General features: G+C 44.1%; 1 protein-coding gene across 1 annotated transcript in view; it reads left to right on the forward strand.

Moving 5' to 3' along the window:
• LOC146857388 (uncharacterized) overlaps positions 1-18,250 on the forward strand; it is a 301,879-nt gene that overhangs the window by 208,076 nt on the left and 75,553 nt on the right. The window contains exon 3 of the mRNA XM_085647874.1: positions 13,216-13,326. Within this exon, the coding sequence (XP_085504000.1) occupies positions 13,216-13,326 (111 nt within the window). The remainder of the gene's footprint in view (positions 1-13,215; positions 13,327-18,250) is intronic.

Raw genomic sequence — 18,250 nt, forward strand, 5'->3', positions numbered from 1 at the left:
TTCAAGTGTTCCAGAAGCCACTATTTCATGAGCTAACACTTGAGTTCTGCCGCCAGAGCTTGGAGATGTATTGGACATATGTGTGGGAGTGGGAGCTCAAGGGAGCTGTGCTGACCATTCGAAGGAGCAGATTCTTCATAAACAAAGAAGCTCCTGCAAAGATGCACTAATTCAGATGACTCTGTGCATAGTTGGCCATTCTAGTTCACTGTTGCTGTTATGATCCAGTATCATCAATTCCTCAGGCAATACACTGATAACTAGGAAGTGCCTGCACGCAGGCATGCACCAGTCTGCTGTCACCGAATAAGGTAGGGGCTTCTGCACTGTCTCGCATTTACTTCAGAAGCTGTCTTGCTTGGACGAGCTGAATCTGAGTGGGAACCCGAAGATAGAGCCTGCCTCACTGAACACCAGTGGAAGAAGCCCTACAAATCAGTCAAGTGGTGCTAACCCTAACGCAACTTCCAGTTACTCCATGACACTGGGCGCTCCATCTTCTTTCAGTATTCCCAAATCTGAAATTCTGCGTTCCAGGAGAGCCACATGGAAAGAAAGTTTGTCAATGACATCTGTTAGGGTTCTTTGGAGATGCTGTTTCTTAATCTGTACCTATTTTCGTTTTCCTGCTTGCACAGATTAAGAAACAACATCTGTAAGGAACCTGTAACAGATGGAACAGGTGGGTCCAGCTGTGACAGTCTCCAGTCCACCGAAGCCACCTAGATAATGTAGCTAGACCTTCAGATTCAATTTGTCACTTATAGGCTGTAGTGAAGTAAATGAGGATCAGGTCCACGTAGATTCTTGTAGAATAAGTATTTATTTAGTAGGTGGTACAAGGTATCAAGATGTTAAGAAGGATGGAAGTAAAAACCCCACCAGGAGCTGTCTCCTCACAGCTCAGCCCCAAGCTCCCAACTGAATTCACAGAGCTAGGAACCCAACATTCTAATGTGTCATCATGAATATCAACATTCCACATGGTGACAGCAGAGGATGAGCAAGACAGGATGAGTAGCAATCACTACACATCTTCCCCTTTTATATTTTTATAAAAAACAACTAAAATGTACAATGTACACATAGCATCAGAAAGAGGATAGGAAACATCACAAGAAAGGAGAATTACAAGGCAGGAAGGAAACAGTGTTAAGAAGAAGGAAAAGGGAAAAATATAATTGAAGAATAGAAGATATGCTGAGATAATAGAAGAATAGAAGATAAGCGAAGAAGAAAGAACATGAAGAAGGAGATAAGAGATGGAACATATAGGAGATAGAAGGAGATAGAACACATCTTCTCCCTGAAAAATGACAAAAAGAAGAGGAAACCACACCGAAAAGAGGATAAAAGACAGCAAAAATAAGAAGACAACGTAAAGTTGAGAGTTACATCCAAAACACAACTGTTGGCCAGACAGGAGTGGAGATGAAAACCAACGAACGTCAGAAGCAACAGCAGAAATAACAGATAGAATAATGGAAGAAAAAGTACTCCTGACAGAAGAATAAATGAAGCTTAAGAATAACAATGGAGTACGAACTTAATTAGAAGAAAACCTCAATTGCCAGGATATTTCATGAAATAACACCTTTGCGCAAAGGAGAAAACTGGCATGAGAATAGAATAAAATCATAGAGCTCTAGAAAATCATAAAGTTTTGTGCACTGAACCTGAAATTAACATTAGAAACCGGTATATATAAATAACCTACATACTTTCATCAGAAATACAGAAATATGAAATATTCCAATATAACTTGAACAGCAGAAATGCCACACGAATCATAAAATTGGAATTACAACCCCAATATTAAAGATTGAAATTACATTTTTAAAGAATAGCAACATGTACCAAATTCATTCACAAAAATAGAACCCCAAGGAAATGTACTAAAAGTAAACTGAATAAGGAAATATTGCATCTCAAAATATAAATATGAACATCAAAATGGCTCTAAACAAGAGGTTAGAATGCTCAGCCAAGGAATTTTGCAGAGATGAATAAAATGATCTGCGTAATCGATCAAGTAACAATAATCAATCACAATAAATTATAAAAATCAGACCATCAAGAGCAGAGTTAGTAAATAAGAAAACCAATGTAAGGCTGACAAAGATTTCAAACATAAGAAAATAAAATAATAAAAGTAGTCACCGTTGTCACTGTTGTATGATTGTCACCGTTGTATAATGCTCAGTAAAAGGTCCCTCTTTGACTCATCCGAGACCGCAGTAAGATGATAAATCAAATTGCTTATGAAAGTGGTTGGCAAGAAACGCGATTGGCAAGAAGCATGGAGTGCCTTAATCAGGAAGGAAAGCGCCAATCTCAAAATGGCGGCATGTTTCGTGCGTCGTGTCGGGTGGCTGCAGGCACGAACTTGCACCAAACTTAAACGTGCAGCAGACTTGACGTGGAAGGAGCGTCATGAAGAAGAAGACATCGAAACGACGTCACAGAGGTCCGTGGAAGGAGCAGAATGAAATATGCACGAGGAGCAACTTTTAAACCTGAAAGGCTCGAGCTTGTTCCAACGAACTTCATAGGTAGGACACTTAATATTATTTTTTATTTTTTTTAAATGTAATTCGCAACGTTTCAAAATGAACACAAAGAAAAAGCCAATACATTATGCTGATCCAACTAGTCACTTTCAAAGTTGGATGTTTGACAAACTTGAAACGTGCTCCATAACTTTGCTTGGAAAGGTTGATGGAGTTAAGAAATCCCCAACACAGTCGCTTAACGAGCATACAACACCAGAGCTTGAACTTTGCTACAAACGGTGTGCATGTCTCCTTGTGCCGAAATGTCCATAAGGATTTCAAATGCTCATCACGGTAGATTGTGAATACGTGTAAAGCAGCCAAAAGTAAAAGTAGTTAGTTGCTGAGGTCACATAGGTAAAATAGAAACAGCATCGTCGGCGTTAAATTGAAGGACACTGGCATTGAAATTGAAACGAAGCAAATTAAATCACTGGGACACATGAAGCAAGCACTGTTGACTGTGAAATGGGAGGCACATTGTCTGAAAGTAGCATAAAAAGTCACGAAGAGTTGGAGAGAAACTGGAAATCAGGAAATTATACTTTATAGAACCAGCCTCAAAAAAGTAGCAGGAAGTTAAAGCAGGACTGTAAAACAGGGACTGGCTTGTTGAGATCTCCCAACTGAATTCACAGAGCTAGGAACCCAAAATTCTAATGTGTCATCATGAATATCAACATTCCACATGGTGACAGCAGAGGATGAGCAAGACAGGATGAGTAGCAATCACTACATAGGCGCAGTGACATACCTCTTCTTTAGGTCTACTAAGTATGAGGTGAGTGATGGGTACATGAAGGTTACACAAAGATCCGGAAGAAAGCCCAGGGTTACGTTAGATACAGAAAAGAGAAGAAAGATATCGATCAATAAGGGTTAGTGAAAAGGTGAATGCAGCTGCCTTATCTTTAACCACCAGTGGAGGATAGGAAAGGATAATAACATCGGAATATTTTTCTAACCAATATTACAAGCGAGCCCCCAGTCTCTTCGATTGATTTAGGTTTTCGTGGGAGGCGGCACTTGTGGCTGGCTCGTTAATCCCTCCCTCACCCAGTAAAAGATTGGTACTGTACCATCCAAATATTTTATTGCCGAAAAATACCTGCCATACACTGACAAGCAAATTGAACATGATACCATCAGCACAAATGACATCACAGAAGCGATCCAACTCTCATCACAGTCACTAAACTCCTGTACTACCAGCTATAAAGAGACCAATAGGTCATTCAGAATGGAAACAGCCTCATTATCTCAAAGAACTTAGGTCATTTTGCAGTACACATGGGGTCCGCCCCAACATCATAAAGGCGTCCATCGGGAAGGGATCCATCTGTTCATTCTAAACACCCTTTGTACAAGAGGCAATCAAACTATCCCATGAAGGACATTGTGGGGTGGTAGGACAAATATGATACTACTTGGACAGATATTCTTTGCTTTGATGGATCAGGTGGTGGAGAAAACGTTGGGCGACTGTCACATGTGGCAAACCTAGGAAAGGACCGACCCTCCTATCCTCTTCAGATGTTGCTTCTGCCACAAGTTGTGTGGAACAAAGTATCTTTCTCTTGTTATGGATCCATTGCTTTAGGTCCTTATGCCCTGTCTGCAATGGACGACTATTCTAGGGTTTCTGAGGTTGTGGCTGTAGATAGCATTGTTGTGGATGTGGTTATCTAACACAATCGGGATTTCTTGGCATAAATCATTAACTACTCCCAGCTTATGTAGGACAACTTGTGACCCCTCTGATATGACCCTGCTGACAACTAGTAATATCAATGTGCACCAGACATAGAACATCACCATGTGTCTCTTAATACAAACAACATTGCACCATGGAGCTCTACATCACCCTGTGCTCCTCTGGTGGACAACCCAAGTGCTCCCATGATGCACAGCAACCAGTGCACCTCTAATGAACAGCAACCAGTGCTCCTGTGATGCACAGCAACCAGTTCTCACGTGATACAGAGCAAACTGTGCACCTCTAATGCACAGCAACCAGTGCCCCTGTGATGCATAGCAACCAGTGCTCCTGTGATGCACAGCAACCAGTTCTCAGGTGATACAGAGCAACCAGTGCTCCTGTGATGCACAGCAACCTGTGCTCCTGTGATGCAAAGCAACCAGGGCTTCTGTGATGCACAGCAAACAGTGCTCCTCTAATACACAGCAACCAGTGCCCATGTGATGCATAGCAACCAATGCTCCTGTGATGCACAACAACCAGTTCTCAGGTGATACAGAGCAACCAGTGCTCCTGTGATGCACAGCAACCAGTGCTCCCGTGATGCACAACAAATAGTGCTCCTGTGATGCACCGCAACCAGTGCCTTTGTGATGCACAGCAACCAGTGCTTCTGTGATGCACAGCAACCAGCACTACAGTGATGCACAGCAGCCAGTGCTCCCATAATGCACAGCAACTAGTGCTCGTGTGATGCACTGCAACCAGTGCTTCTGTGATGCACAGCAACCAATGCTCCCATGATGCACAGCAACTAGTGCTCCTGTGATGCACTGCAACAAGTGCTTTTCTGATGCACAACAACCAGTGGTCCCATAATACACAGCAACTAGTGCTCCTGTGATGCACTGCAACCAGTGCTTCTGTGATACACTGCAATCAGTGCTGCCATAATGCACAACAACCAGTTCATCTGTGATGCACCACAACCAGTGCTCCAGTAATGCACAGCAACCGGTGCTCCTGTGATGGACAGCAACAAGTTTTCATGTGATGCACTCCAACCAGTGCTTCTAAGATGCACTGCAACCAGTGCTCCCATGATGCACAGCAGCCAGTGCTCTTATGATGTACAGCAACCAGTGTATCTGTGATGCACCTCAACCAGTTCTCCTGTGATGCACAGCAACCAGTGCTTATGTGATGCACAGCAACCACTGCTCCTTGGATGCACAGCAAACCAGTGCTCCTGTGATGCACCACAACCAGTACTTCGGTGATGTATGACAACGACTGCTTCTGTGATGCACAGCAACCAGTGCTCCTGGGATGCACAACAACCAGTTCTTCTGTGATGAACAGCAGCCAGTGCTTCTGTGATGCACAGCAACCAGTGCTTACGTGATGCACAGCAACCAGTGCTCCTGGGATGCACAGCAACCAGTGCTCCTGTGAAGCACAGGAAACAGTTCTCCTGTGCATCACAGCAACCAGTGCTCCAGTAATGCACAACAACCAGTGCTCCTGTAATGCTTAACTAGTGCTCCCATAATTCACAGCAACCAGTGCTTCTGTGATGAACAGCAACCGGTGCTCCTGTATTACACAACAACCAGTGCTCCTGTGATGGACAGCAACAGTTGTTGCAGTGATGCACTGCAACCAGTGCTTCTGTGATGCACTGCAGTGCTCCCATAATGTACAGCAACTAGTGCTCCTGTGATATACAGCAACCAGTGCTCCTGTAATGCATAGCAACGAGTGTTCCTGTGATGCACTGCAACCAGTGCTTCTGTGATGCATTGCAACCAGTGCTCCCATAATGTACAGCAACCATCGCTCCTATGACATACAGAAACCAGTGCTCCTGTGATGCACTGCAACCAGTGCTTCGCTGATGCACAGTAACCAGTGCTTCTCTGATGCACAGCAACCAGTGCTTCTCTGATGCACATCAACCAGTGCTTCTCTGATGCACAGCAACCAGTGCTTCTATGATGCACAGCAACCAGTGCTTCTATGATGTACAACATCCAGTGCTGCTATGATGTACAGCATCCAGGGCTTCTGTGATGCACAGCAACCAATGCTTCTGTGATGCACAGCACACAGTGTTCCCCCATAATAATAAAAAAAAACATCTGGCCCTTTACTGGTGCACATCACCTAATACTACTCTGATGCACAGAACCCAGCAATCACCTGATGCACAGCAACCAGCGCTCCCTTGATGCAGAGTAACCAACACTCCCTTTATGCACAGCCACCGCCATACACCAACGCACAATTACCACCACCTCCATGATTCACAGCAAGCAGTGCTACCATAATGCATGTGGAAAGGTGGCCTGGTATATGCTGTCCACTAATTAAAGTGGGCACCCTGTACCAGTCCACATGACCCTTATGATGTATGAGGTCAAAGATAACCTTTAGAAAGCTATCCTAGTGGTAGCTGTGGAGACCTGCCTTCAGGCTTAATCTTGAAGGAATTTAAAGCAGCTTATTTTACCAGAATATCACCTCCTAAATGACTAAATGAAAGGAGAACCACACAGTGTTTATATAAAAATATGTTTTTATTTATATAGCACTCTCTGCTAGTCTCTATAGAAGACTAGGGCACAAAGCACACAATAATGAATCAATAGAACATTCATAAATAGCACAATACACAGCGGGCTCCAGGGGGAGACTGAACCATATACTAAAAAAATGGTATAACAACAACGACTTGACACAGTGCCTAGAGCACGTAGAATCACTGGGACCCCAAGGAACCACCCGGAGGAGTGACATAGGGAGCCCACGGAGGAGGGGTGCTGTGTGGAAACACGAACACGTGCTCCGTACAACTCTATGGGAATGTTGCGGTTGCAAATTACAAGTTAAAGACACTTCTAAGAGGACTTCAAACAAACCCTTTGGAACATAGGAGGTTCTAAGGCCAACCCACTAGTGAGTACTGAAGTACCCGTGTTACCTATCCCAGAGGAGCCGGGTGCATAGGGGTCAAATGGTGTCGGAAACCTTTGTCGTTTTCAATGGAGAGCTGCAAAGAAGTACTGCTGCCAGGAGGGCGCAGAATGTCCGGTTGAATCAAAGCCTGTATTCAAGATGAGAAGAACCTGAAAGCAGAGGGGACAGAGTCTGGGTCACTTCAAGTGACCAGGGGCTCAGTAGTCGAATGCCCACCGATGTCGAGTTCTTCAGGAGTGAAGAAGGGTTGCTTGACACTGCAGCCACGGGGACCAGGAGATGTCGAGGATGACCAGAATCTGGAGTTGAGTTGTCCCACAAAAGATGTCGAGAGCTGAGGGGTCGATGTCAGGCTGGAGCACAAACAAGCCTTGGCAAATACAACGCACATGGTCAGAGGAAACAGGTTACGGTGTAGACCAGCAAGGTCCAGGGGACTCTCCAAGCACTGGAGAGTCAGGGTACATCTGGAGCAACCAAGTAAGCCCAAGAACAAACAAGGTCACCCTCGCCAGGACCTACAGGCCAACAGACTAGGGATCGCGAGGAGACCTCAAGCAAGTTTGCAAAGTACCAGCCCAGAGGACACTCGAGGAGTGGAGGCCGGAAATCTTCAGTGCAAATACGGGTTGGGGTTAGGACAATATGGAGTCTAATGCGCAAGCTTGGGAATTGTCACTAAGCATATGCAACTGCAAAAGTACGCGGTGCACAGGGGTTCGGGTGGCACGGTCCCCACGAGGGACACTGGTCTCAAAATTGCTGAGAGGACAGATCGACCTCAGGGACCTCCAGGACCTACCTCCTGTATTGCTGAAATCTTTGGCGTCCACAGGAGCTTGGGAGAAGGAAACCCGTCAGATGCGTTTTAGGTGCCTGCTTTTGCAGGGTAGTAACTCCTTTACTCCAAGGGAGATTCTTCAGTCATCCAGCGTTGTGCAGGCAGTCGAAGTACTTAGTTTATTCTTAGCAGAATCTTGTCCAGGTAAAATCTAAAGTCCTGTAGTCAGGTAACCCACTTTACACCCATGGGAAGGGGTGGAAAGATTCTGTGGACCCTCCTAGGGGAAGGGCAGGACAAAGGGGTTGCTACACCCATGTCCTTTGTCCAGTTTCGCACCAGAGGAGGTGCAAATGGCTCCCAGAACTGGTTTGAGCTGGACTATGCACAGGGACACCAAATGTGCCCCCAGTGCAGACTTTCTGGCACTCTCAGAGTGCACCCACCCAGCCCCAATACACTGAACCCTGTCTGGGAGGTGGTCACACCTCCCTGTGACAGGATGCCTATTGTCATGCCTTCCTCTGCTTGAGCTTGGCTCAGCAGCAGGAGAGCAGAATTGTGTCTGTGGCTGGCAGCGTCCATTTTAGACTGCCCAGGTCGAGAAAGCTGGTACCGGGTAGACCAGTGACCCACATATGTCACTTTGGAAGGGTGGAATCTAACTGGTGTGTATGTATGATTCCAAGGTGTTTGACACTAAACACGACATGTTTCTAAGCAGCCGTTTTAAAGTTAGCATTTACAGGGAGGTTATAATGCATTTAAACATATATGTCTGCCTGCATCACAGACAACCACGGAGAATGGTATCCCAAGGCTGCAGAGGGGCTCTGCTCATGCAGGGGCACACTCTCACGTAAAACCCAGCACCCTGCCTTCAGGATTGATAAGGCCTGCCATAGGGGTGACTGATAAGTTTTTAAGTGTAGGGATTTAGATAGATATAGTGAACCTATACCTTAAGTAAGTGGTGCAAGCACCAGCTTACACAGCCTGCTGTAGCAGGCTTGTCATGTCAATCTGAATGCCCTCCCATGGGTGGCATAATACATGCTTCAGCCCCTGGGAGGCCTCTGGGGTACCTATGCCTTGGGTACATGGTGTACCATATACTAGGGACTGATAAGGGTACCCCAGTATCCAATCTGGAATGCACCTAAAGTACATACTTAGCAATTTAAGAGTGAAAGCAGATAGACTGGGGTCCTGAATAACAGGATCCTAGTCAGACTAGTCAAAAACCAGAAATACACCAGGAAAAAAGTGGGGGTAACTATGCAGTCAGATTCCACCTTCCTACAATGCAGAGCATCTAGGACTCCCCTCCCATATTAAAAAACAAAAAACATCCGTCGCTCCCCTGGTGCACAGCACCTAATACTCCTCTGCACAGCAACAGGCAATCGCCTGATGTAAGGCAACCAGTGCTTCGCCAAGTCACAAGACTAGTGATGCTCTGAGACAGCACTCAGTGAACACTTGAGGCACATCTACCTGGCCCTCCAGTGCTGCACGCTTACCTCTGCTCTACTGACCCACATTTACTGCTTTACCTCTCCCTGCAAAACCGCCACACACCCCCAAGAGCCCCTTTAGTGCACATCTCCTTGTGCTTCATACCACACACAGTCTGTGCTGTCCTGATCAACATCACCCCCGCGTCCACTACAGCACGAGGTTATGTAAGTATGTGTGTGTGTGTCTGCTTGAATAGAATCCTTTAGTGTTCGTTGGTTCTCTGTGAATGGTTGTTAAAGTGTGTGTACACGCATGCATGCACTATGTGTAAATGTGGTGTGGCTCCACGCAAAAGCCAAACCCATTGGCCGTGTTAAATCTTGTTGTAAATAAGTATTGCAAAGGCATCTTTGCCATCACTTAAGATTTCTTTATATACTTATTAAATATAGCACATTTCTAGATGGTGCTGCACACCGGTACAATAATCATAATAATGAAACAAATAGATGCGTGATCGCTGATGCTGGTCCGGAAGAGAGAGCAGAGACGCTTTAAAGCGCTTCTTGAAAGTCAAAAGTGAAGAGGAGCCAATGTGCAGACAGAGACCTTTCCGAAGTTTAGCAGCCAGAGGCGAGAGAAAGCAGAAACGAGAAGCAGCACACAGAGGGCGGGGAAATCAGAGTAAGAAAAGATACATTGGCGTAAACACACGAAGGAGTTAAAGACAATGGTAAGAAAGCAACATTTAAACAGAAGTGGCGGTGATAACCAACAAAGCCGGGTTCGATACAATGTATTATTTGAGCAGTAATGACGAGATAAAAGATGACGAACGTAGGAGTTCTGAGGGGATGAAAAATTAGTCAACATGGCCGACTTTAGCGCCCTCCACCCCGCCCCCCGCCCACCAAAAAACCTCCTTCTCCATTAATTCCCTCACTACCACGACCCACCAGTAGCCCTCATCTCTGCATAGGTTCTCTCTCCCATGCATTTTATTTGTTTATTAACGCTACTCATACCAGTGTAGGGTGTCAGCGTACATTACATCACACCTACACACTCACACAGACAATGACTCTAACTTCTACAAAGCAGTCCACAGGAAATGTTATTAAGAATGAACTTCTACCCAAACGAACCATTTTTAGCATCATTAGGATAATGAAAGACTGGTAAATCATAACGCTCTAATCTATACCGCGCATGCAGCTATATGATGACGGTTCATAGCTCACTGTGCTATATTAGACTTGTATAGGGTCTTTGACATTTTTATTGCTGCCTGAAACCTGCTGGACTCACAAGCAACTCTGCAACAGGTGCTATTTAAGCCCCTGCTGTCCTAAACACGTCACCCCCAGAGGCCAGCGACAGGTGCAGCTGCACCGGTTGCACCACCCTTGAGCCGGCCCTGGGACACAGTGCAAATATAGGGAGATCAAGGTGTAATGAAAAGCAATAGTTGAAGTGGAAAGAACCACAGAGGATAGTAACAATGTAATCTTTGGAATGGGGAAGGAAAGGTTTAATTTTCTTGATTTTATGAAGTTACATGCAGCAGAACAAATGGAAATATAAAAAGAGGAGAAAAGTATTGGTGGGGAGGTGGACATTTTATGAGAGCGCTACAAGAGTTACAACTACGGCTCGTCACATAGCTGTAAGGAACAAAAATTGACAAAGCGAATAGGTCTCATCTTTGAGACCTACTGGCTTTGTCAATAGTTTCTCGCCATCCTATACAACATCCTCACTGATCTGCAGCATGATTACGCAAAACAAACAAAAAAAGGTGCTATGATCCAGCACCTGTGCCATTTTGTAGATGAGCATACCATGCATTCGCAATCCTCCAGAATGGCACAAACTCTTTATTTTATTTACCACTGGTGGTGGGAAGCAACCATGGGGGGTGGCAAGAAACATCACAGGCAATAGCGGTTCCTCGAAGGGAGAAGCAATGAGCGAGTGAGAGCAACGTGGGGTGGACAGGGGAACCACACGGATGAGAAATCATCCCTGGGTAGAAGTGTACGATGGCACATAATAGGGGGCGCAAGGGAGAAGCACACGGGTGACTGAAAGCAACACAGAGGACTGACAGGGGAGAGAAGTACACAAGGGAGACAGCTGAAAAGCACATTCACTCTCATGGAATGCTTAGCCCAAAAGAATAAAGTAGTGTTTGAAAAGAAAGCAGTGGAAGGACACACGTACTGTGTCCATGCTCCAGGGGAGGGACAAACACAAGAAGAGGAAGAAAAGCCTTTGCAAGCTAAGAAATGAAAAGCAAGCAAATAAAAGTGACGGTAAAGCCTGCCAATGGTAAACAATGGGTGTGCTCTAAGTCCACTATATTCTGGAAATTGGTCTTTTTGCCAACAGTTTGCACTGTGTGGTAGGCAAAAACTAAGAAGGTAAGGCTTTGCCCCCTACTTAATGCAGATCAATACAATGTAAATCACAGCATGGTACTTCTGCATATATTGAGAACGACAACAGTTTTTCAGGTGAACATGGCATATATATCAATTCAGAAATGTAATCATCTCAATCAGCCACTTGGGCACACAAAAGGTAAAACCACATCCAAGGGGATCAGCACATTTTTGATGCGATTAGAAAAAGGTGGAGAAAACATGTTTTAGATTTTTCAAATGTAAATAATGGGAAAAGGTTTGCGAGAATATCAGCTTGTTTAAATTATTCTTGCATGTGTATACAGAAAAGTGCGAACCCAGATTGCTTAGTATTGCATAAAAAAGTTATTAAAATACTAGGATTCTTATTGAAATCTCTATTGTTTCTGTACCAATGATTTTGGTTTAGTTTTCCTCCATGCTAAAATATTTCTGCAATTTGAAGAGAACAAAATCACGTTCTTTGCTCCTTATCGCAAAAACAGCAAAATAGGTGCAAATAGATTTTTAAAAAATATTGTTTCACCTATGCAGCTTGTATGATCCTACCTCTAAACGAAATCACCATTGGTTTGACTATAAATGTAATTCCATTTGGCATTTGATTGATTGATGTCAAATCAAAAACCTATGGTCTTCCCTTCCTGTAATGACCAAAACTGTACTTTGTTTGTGTTCTTTACTTATTCACTTATTTTAGTAACTATATAGCGCGAACTGACCGGTGCAGGTGTTAGGGCACTTTACAAGGAACCTTAAAAAGACGGATGAACAGAATTAAATGGAAATGAATAAGAGGAAACGTGGGATAGACAAAGTGACACAGAAGATAAAATGCAAAACTATGAATTGACGTCTGCAGTGGGTCGGTCAGGGTAACTACAAATGGTTTGAAAAGACGGGCTTTAACATGTTTTCACCAGATAGGAAGCCATGTTGGCTCTAGGGACGAGCAAGTTGTTGCTGAGGCAGACTGCTTGCGTGCCTTTGAGGTATTGAACAGTGGGATTTCCATGTGTTGTGGTCTTGCTGCCAGTAGCGGCTCCTCGAGGGAGGGCTGCGGGGTGCTGGGGCAGGGTGGGGGAGGGTCAGGGTGGGGGTAGTAAACTCAGGCATACGGTCGAACGGAGTTAAGTAAATAAATAAAACGAATTACATTGCGGGCGCTGCAACGCCTGCGCAGTGTTCCTGACCACCACACAAGGTCAGACGTCCCTATAGGTATGGTGGGGTGTTGTCACTAATGGCTTTGTACACCATACAGCATCCTTTGAATTGGATTCTGACTTGGATGTCTGTGTTCCTCTCCCGTTCTAGGTTTTCTGCTGCTGTGGGCGTTGATGTGTTCACCTGCTGCTGCTGCCGACACTACTGACAGCTCTACGGTAGCTGCTGCTACTACCGTCGGCACAACGATGAGCCATTCAGGTGAGAGGAGTCAGTCACCTCTGGAGCCATGAGTGCAGGTCGAAGGGCCTTGGATACCTCGGACTCACCATCATAAACCAGCCGAACGTCTGCCACATATTGAGTGAATGTGTACAGTGCCCCCATATTGAGCTGTTTAATTACCGAAAATGCAAGGTAGCATGCATCCACGAACAACTCAGGTGTTCTTAAACTGCATTACATTTCCATCTACTTTGTCACATTTTTAAAAGAGTTTTACGGAAGGCCCTTTAAATCCTTTACATCTCTGAGTGCAATTCTGTCTCTAAAATCTGTTTTACTAATAGGGTAGTCCAAAGCTGCTTTAAAAAGAAAGCGTTTGCTCTTTTTGCCACAATGCTTTTGACAGAAATTTACATTTGTATGGCATTTCAGACAAGATTTTAACTATTCAGATCAGTAAAGGCAAAATGCATTGCAACACAGTGCCGCTGTGAAAATGGTGGATGGCCAGCATATATAAATATGGCCAGTATTAGTTTCTTACACGGGTGGCACCATTACATGGGAACAGAGCACTGGTTCTGAGCCAGGCAGCGTATGCAACCTAACAGAACCAATCGTTCCCCGGTTCTGAATAGAATCCTGGACTATGCATATTGTCCTATAGTAGTCAAACCTTGTTGGTGTAAATCTTGATCAAGAAGGATTCTATTGAATCTATGGTGTGTAGTGCTTAATTTGTAAAATTAAAAAAAAATAAGTGCCAGATCCCTTGTCAGGAGAGGCCACTGCAGCTGGCACCACCCATTGCCCCTGCCAGTGCAGCCAATGACAGCAACAACCCAACTACTAACCATCACACTTCTTCAAGTGGGACAATTCAGACTAGTCCAGGCCGCAAATCTATAAGAATCGCTTGGGCGGCAGGTAATAGGAATTATATTGTCTATTTTATTATTAAACAATTACTGTTGTGCTCATTTCAAAATTAGACAAACAGCTCCACCATGTGGTGGCCTGTCATGTTTTGGTGTTGCCAATTAAGGGCCAGTTCTGAGCACCATAAACCACTGTCTCAAATTAAGCACCGACGTGGTGTTTAAGATGCAAAATCCATTGGGACCTCTTTGTCTTGCCAATCATTTTTAGACATACTGCACTGCAGCCTGATGTGGTGCAGAATAGCAAAATAATGTTTTTAATTTTGTATGTGGTCTACAGTAACCATTTTTAGGAATGTGCACCATGCAGGATGGGTGCATACAAAATTACATGGTCACTTTTTTCTTTTTAGTTACTAATCTGAGTTGGATCGATAACTAGAAAGAAAAAATATGTCCTAATTGTTTTTTTAAGTAGATGGGGAAACAATACAGGGTGGAAGCGATGGGGCAGAAGCAACACAGGACGTGGGTGGTAGACAAAAGCAAGATGGGTGCGAGGGGTGAAGGCAACAAACATGAGGACACGGATGAGCAGAAGCAACGCAGGGCATGGGTGGGGAAAAGCAAACAACACACAAATAGAGCCAATTAGTGCGCTGGAGAGGAGCAAACAGGTGAAGGAGAATAATGTGGAGCTGGCGAGGAGAAGCACATATGTGAGAAAACTACACTGGGGAGAGGGAGAAGCACATGGGTGAGAGAGAGGAACACAGAGGAGGGGAGGGGAGGAGTGAAGTACCAAAGGGAGAAGGTTGGAAAGCAAATGCATTCCTGAAAAGTGCCTAAATAAAAGAAAAAAGTAGTGCTAGAAAAGCGAGCAGTGAAGGGCACAAGTAATCTGTCCATGCTGTTGGAGAGGGGCAAACAAAAAAAAGGAAGTAAAGCTGTTGAATAAGAAGCAAGTAAATGAGAGTGAACAGAAAACCAACCAATGACAAGCAATGGGCAGGCTCTAAGCCCACTGTAAGCTAACAATACATCTTGCAACAGACAGCGCATAAGCTGTCTGGTAGGTGAGATTTAAAAAGGACATGCTTGACTATACCTTGTGCACATCTGGTGAACCAAGTTCATTGAAGTGGCTGGGAGACATTATAGGAAACATTAAGATTATAGATATCCCTGGGAGTAGAAGGCCTTAAACTGTCAACCCCCTCCATCCCTCAAGAAGTGCAGAATCTCACAAAATTAGATTTTTCAAACATACCTCAGAGGAAGAATGAAGACCTGAGATGCCCCAACCGAGTAAGGTCCCGAGTGCAACGGCAGGTGACTGAAAGTGAATTGTGTGCCACTTCACCACCATGTACCACCACAACTATTCTTTTTTCTCTTCTATCGGTCTGTGAACACTCTGTACGGGCTACGGAATTATGCCAACATGTGAAGTCAGGTTGCACAAAGATCTCCGCTGACACGCGCAATCAAATAAACTTTTTGAACCAATTAAATTAGAGTCTGAGCTAACCGTTCCCACAACTTGAGCGCGTATCAGTAGTGTCGCAAGGATGCCATGGTGCAAGAAAGAACAAGCATTTTCAATGCAATAGGTCTCGTATTTGCGAGCGTTTGAGATATTGGCATTGTAAATGACAATACCTTTCATTTTTAGTTTTTTTTAAAAGCAACACACATATATACTTCATTGTTATTTGTAATGCCCTTAGCTCTATCTCTCGCAAATGACCACTTTAATGGTGGCCACGGCCCTTTCTTTAGATGCTGTTTGCCGTATTCAGGTTACAGTGAGCAGCGTCTGAAGAAATGGGCACTTCCAACATGAAAGTGAAATCGCATATGGTGCACTTTCACCCAAAGCAAAAAACAAAGAAATTAATTAAGACCGTTTCTGTAGCACGGCCGCTATAGTGAAAACGGCCACGCTGTTAACTAAATAAATAAATAAACCAGCCGCTAGAGTGAAATTGGCCTGCACTGTAAATTAAATAATTAAATAAGCATGGCCTCTAAAGTAAAAGTGGACCACGCCGTAAATTTAATAATTAAATAAGCTGGGCCAGTATAGTTAAAGTGGCCCGTGCTGTAATTTAAATAAATATATTACTAATAATATAAAAGTGTGTGGTGTGCTACGATGTCATGAGTGGAATTGGGGAAGATGATTAAAGTAAATAGTGCCCACCGACTATATAAAGCAGACTGTGTAACACCACAAGTACAAAGTCCAGTTGTTATGGGAGGTTACAAATGCAGACAAGGTAGTACCAAGCAGGGACTACTGCGCCTATTCACAAATGAAAAGCAATAATTTTGCAAGGACAGTAACAGGAGCCAATTGAAAAGATGGGTTGGAAATGGGTGGAGCTGGTGACTCAGTGGACCAATGCATACACTGCAAGGGGCCTGTGTTCAACCTCATGGTCACAGGTTAAAATCCATCCATCCATCTGAGGTCAATAAAATGAGTACCATTGAGTTGGGTAACAATAAACATCTGTTACTCAGTGCCAAGATGCCTACAGGTGAACGTGTGCTTTATAAAATGAACATGTTATGTTACTGCAATACACCATTCCTCGCAGAACAGCGCATGCGCTACCCAGGCTAAACCTAAAAATTGGCCCTTTGACAGCTGTTTGAGTAGTAAAACACAGTTATTATCAGGGTTAAATGGGACCCTCAGAGCTCTGGCACCACTGCACCTACAGCACAAATGATAGCTACGCCCCTGGCATGTAACTAATGCATACATAAGATTTACTATGCTTTTTTAAACTGATCTCAAAAGAATGAAAAGCTGGATATGACCACGAAGCCTGAAAATTGTAGAACCTCTCTTAGAGTTCATCCATGTTTGAAACTTTTTGATTTATAAACATTCATCTATTTGAATGAGTTTTCCAAGAATAAATTGGATGGTTCGATGAGTTGTGAAATGTGCTTACAATAGAGGGGAGAAATATGTTATCTAGTTAAAATAGAGAACGGAATCTGAAGTACCATGACGCTAACTGTCTTTTTGTCAGAGCTGGGGAGAAAGTGCAGGCCCCTGATCTGCTCCTGCCAACAAAAGAGTGTTGGGCTGCTTTGTCGCTTTGGTCTCAAGCTAAGGAGAGTGTGGGGCAAGCAAGCAGTGGCGTAGCCTGTTGCCTCATCATCATGGTCTCAAGCTAATGATAATGTTGGGGCAAGCAGTGGCGTAGCCTGTTGCCGCGTCGCCACGGTCTCAAGCTAAAGAGAATGTTGGGGCAAGTAAGCAGTGGCGTAGCCTGTTGCCTCGTCGCCATGGTCTCAAGCTAAGGAGAATGTTGGGGCAAGCAGTGGCGTAGCCTGCTGCCTCGTCGCCATGGTTCAAGCTTTACCCTGGTTCACTCAGTACTATTTTTCTCTAGTGTGTGCCCTAGGGCTATTTGATTTAACTGTTTGACATTGCCCTGGCAAGTCATTTTCTACCATCGCTGTGCTGTTGAGAGCATGGTCTACACAAAGCAAAAAAGTAGTGGGTGGAATGCAGGCATTCTTTCTGGCACAGGAAGTCAGTGTGGTTCAATTTTATGATGGGGAAAGAAGATTCGATATTTTTAGATCCAAACATCTTTTTGCTGCTTTCTCCTGCCTCACTGCTTGGAGGATGGTTCAGGCTTTGAATATGATCTTTGAATCTAAATATTTTGTAAAGTTGCTCCGGATTCTCGGATAATTAGCTGGAACATACACTTCAGGCAAAATCTTTGGCTGGAACATTGCCTGCCTTTTAATCAAAGCTTATGCAGAACTTCTGTAATGTTAATACCAAATACTACTGAATTTCCCAACAGGTAAAACCCCATGTTCGCAGCTTCCAGGTGCTCTACACACATTGCTGCATGATAATGATTTCATTACTTACTGGTAACTTCCATTACCCTGATCCAAACACCTACCTGTTACAGTCCTAACAAGATTAGGTGCCCTGCCCCCAAAGACAGCATGATTACAAATCTCTACACTTTCTAAAGTTAAGTATGTCATGTACATAAATACACCCCCCTCCCCACTACCGTTTGCATTAAATA

The sequence above is a fragment of the Triturus cristatus genome, chromosome 3_2 (assembly GCF_964204655.1).
Source record: "Triturus cristatus chromosome 3_2, aTriCri1.1, whole genome shotgun sequence".
Lineage (NCBI taxonomy): Eukaryota > Metazoa > Chordata > Amphibia > Caudata > Salamandridae > Triturus > Triturus cristatus.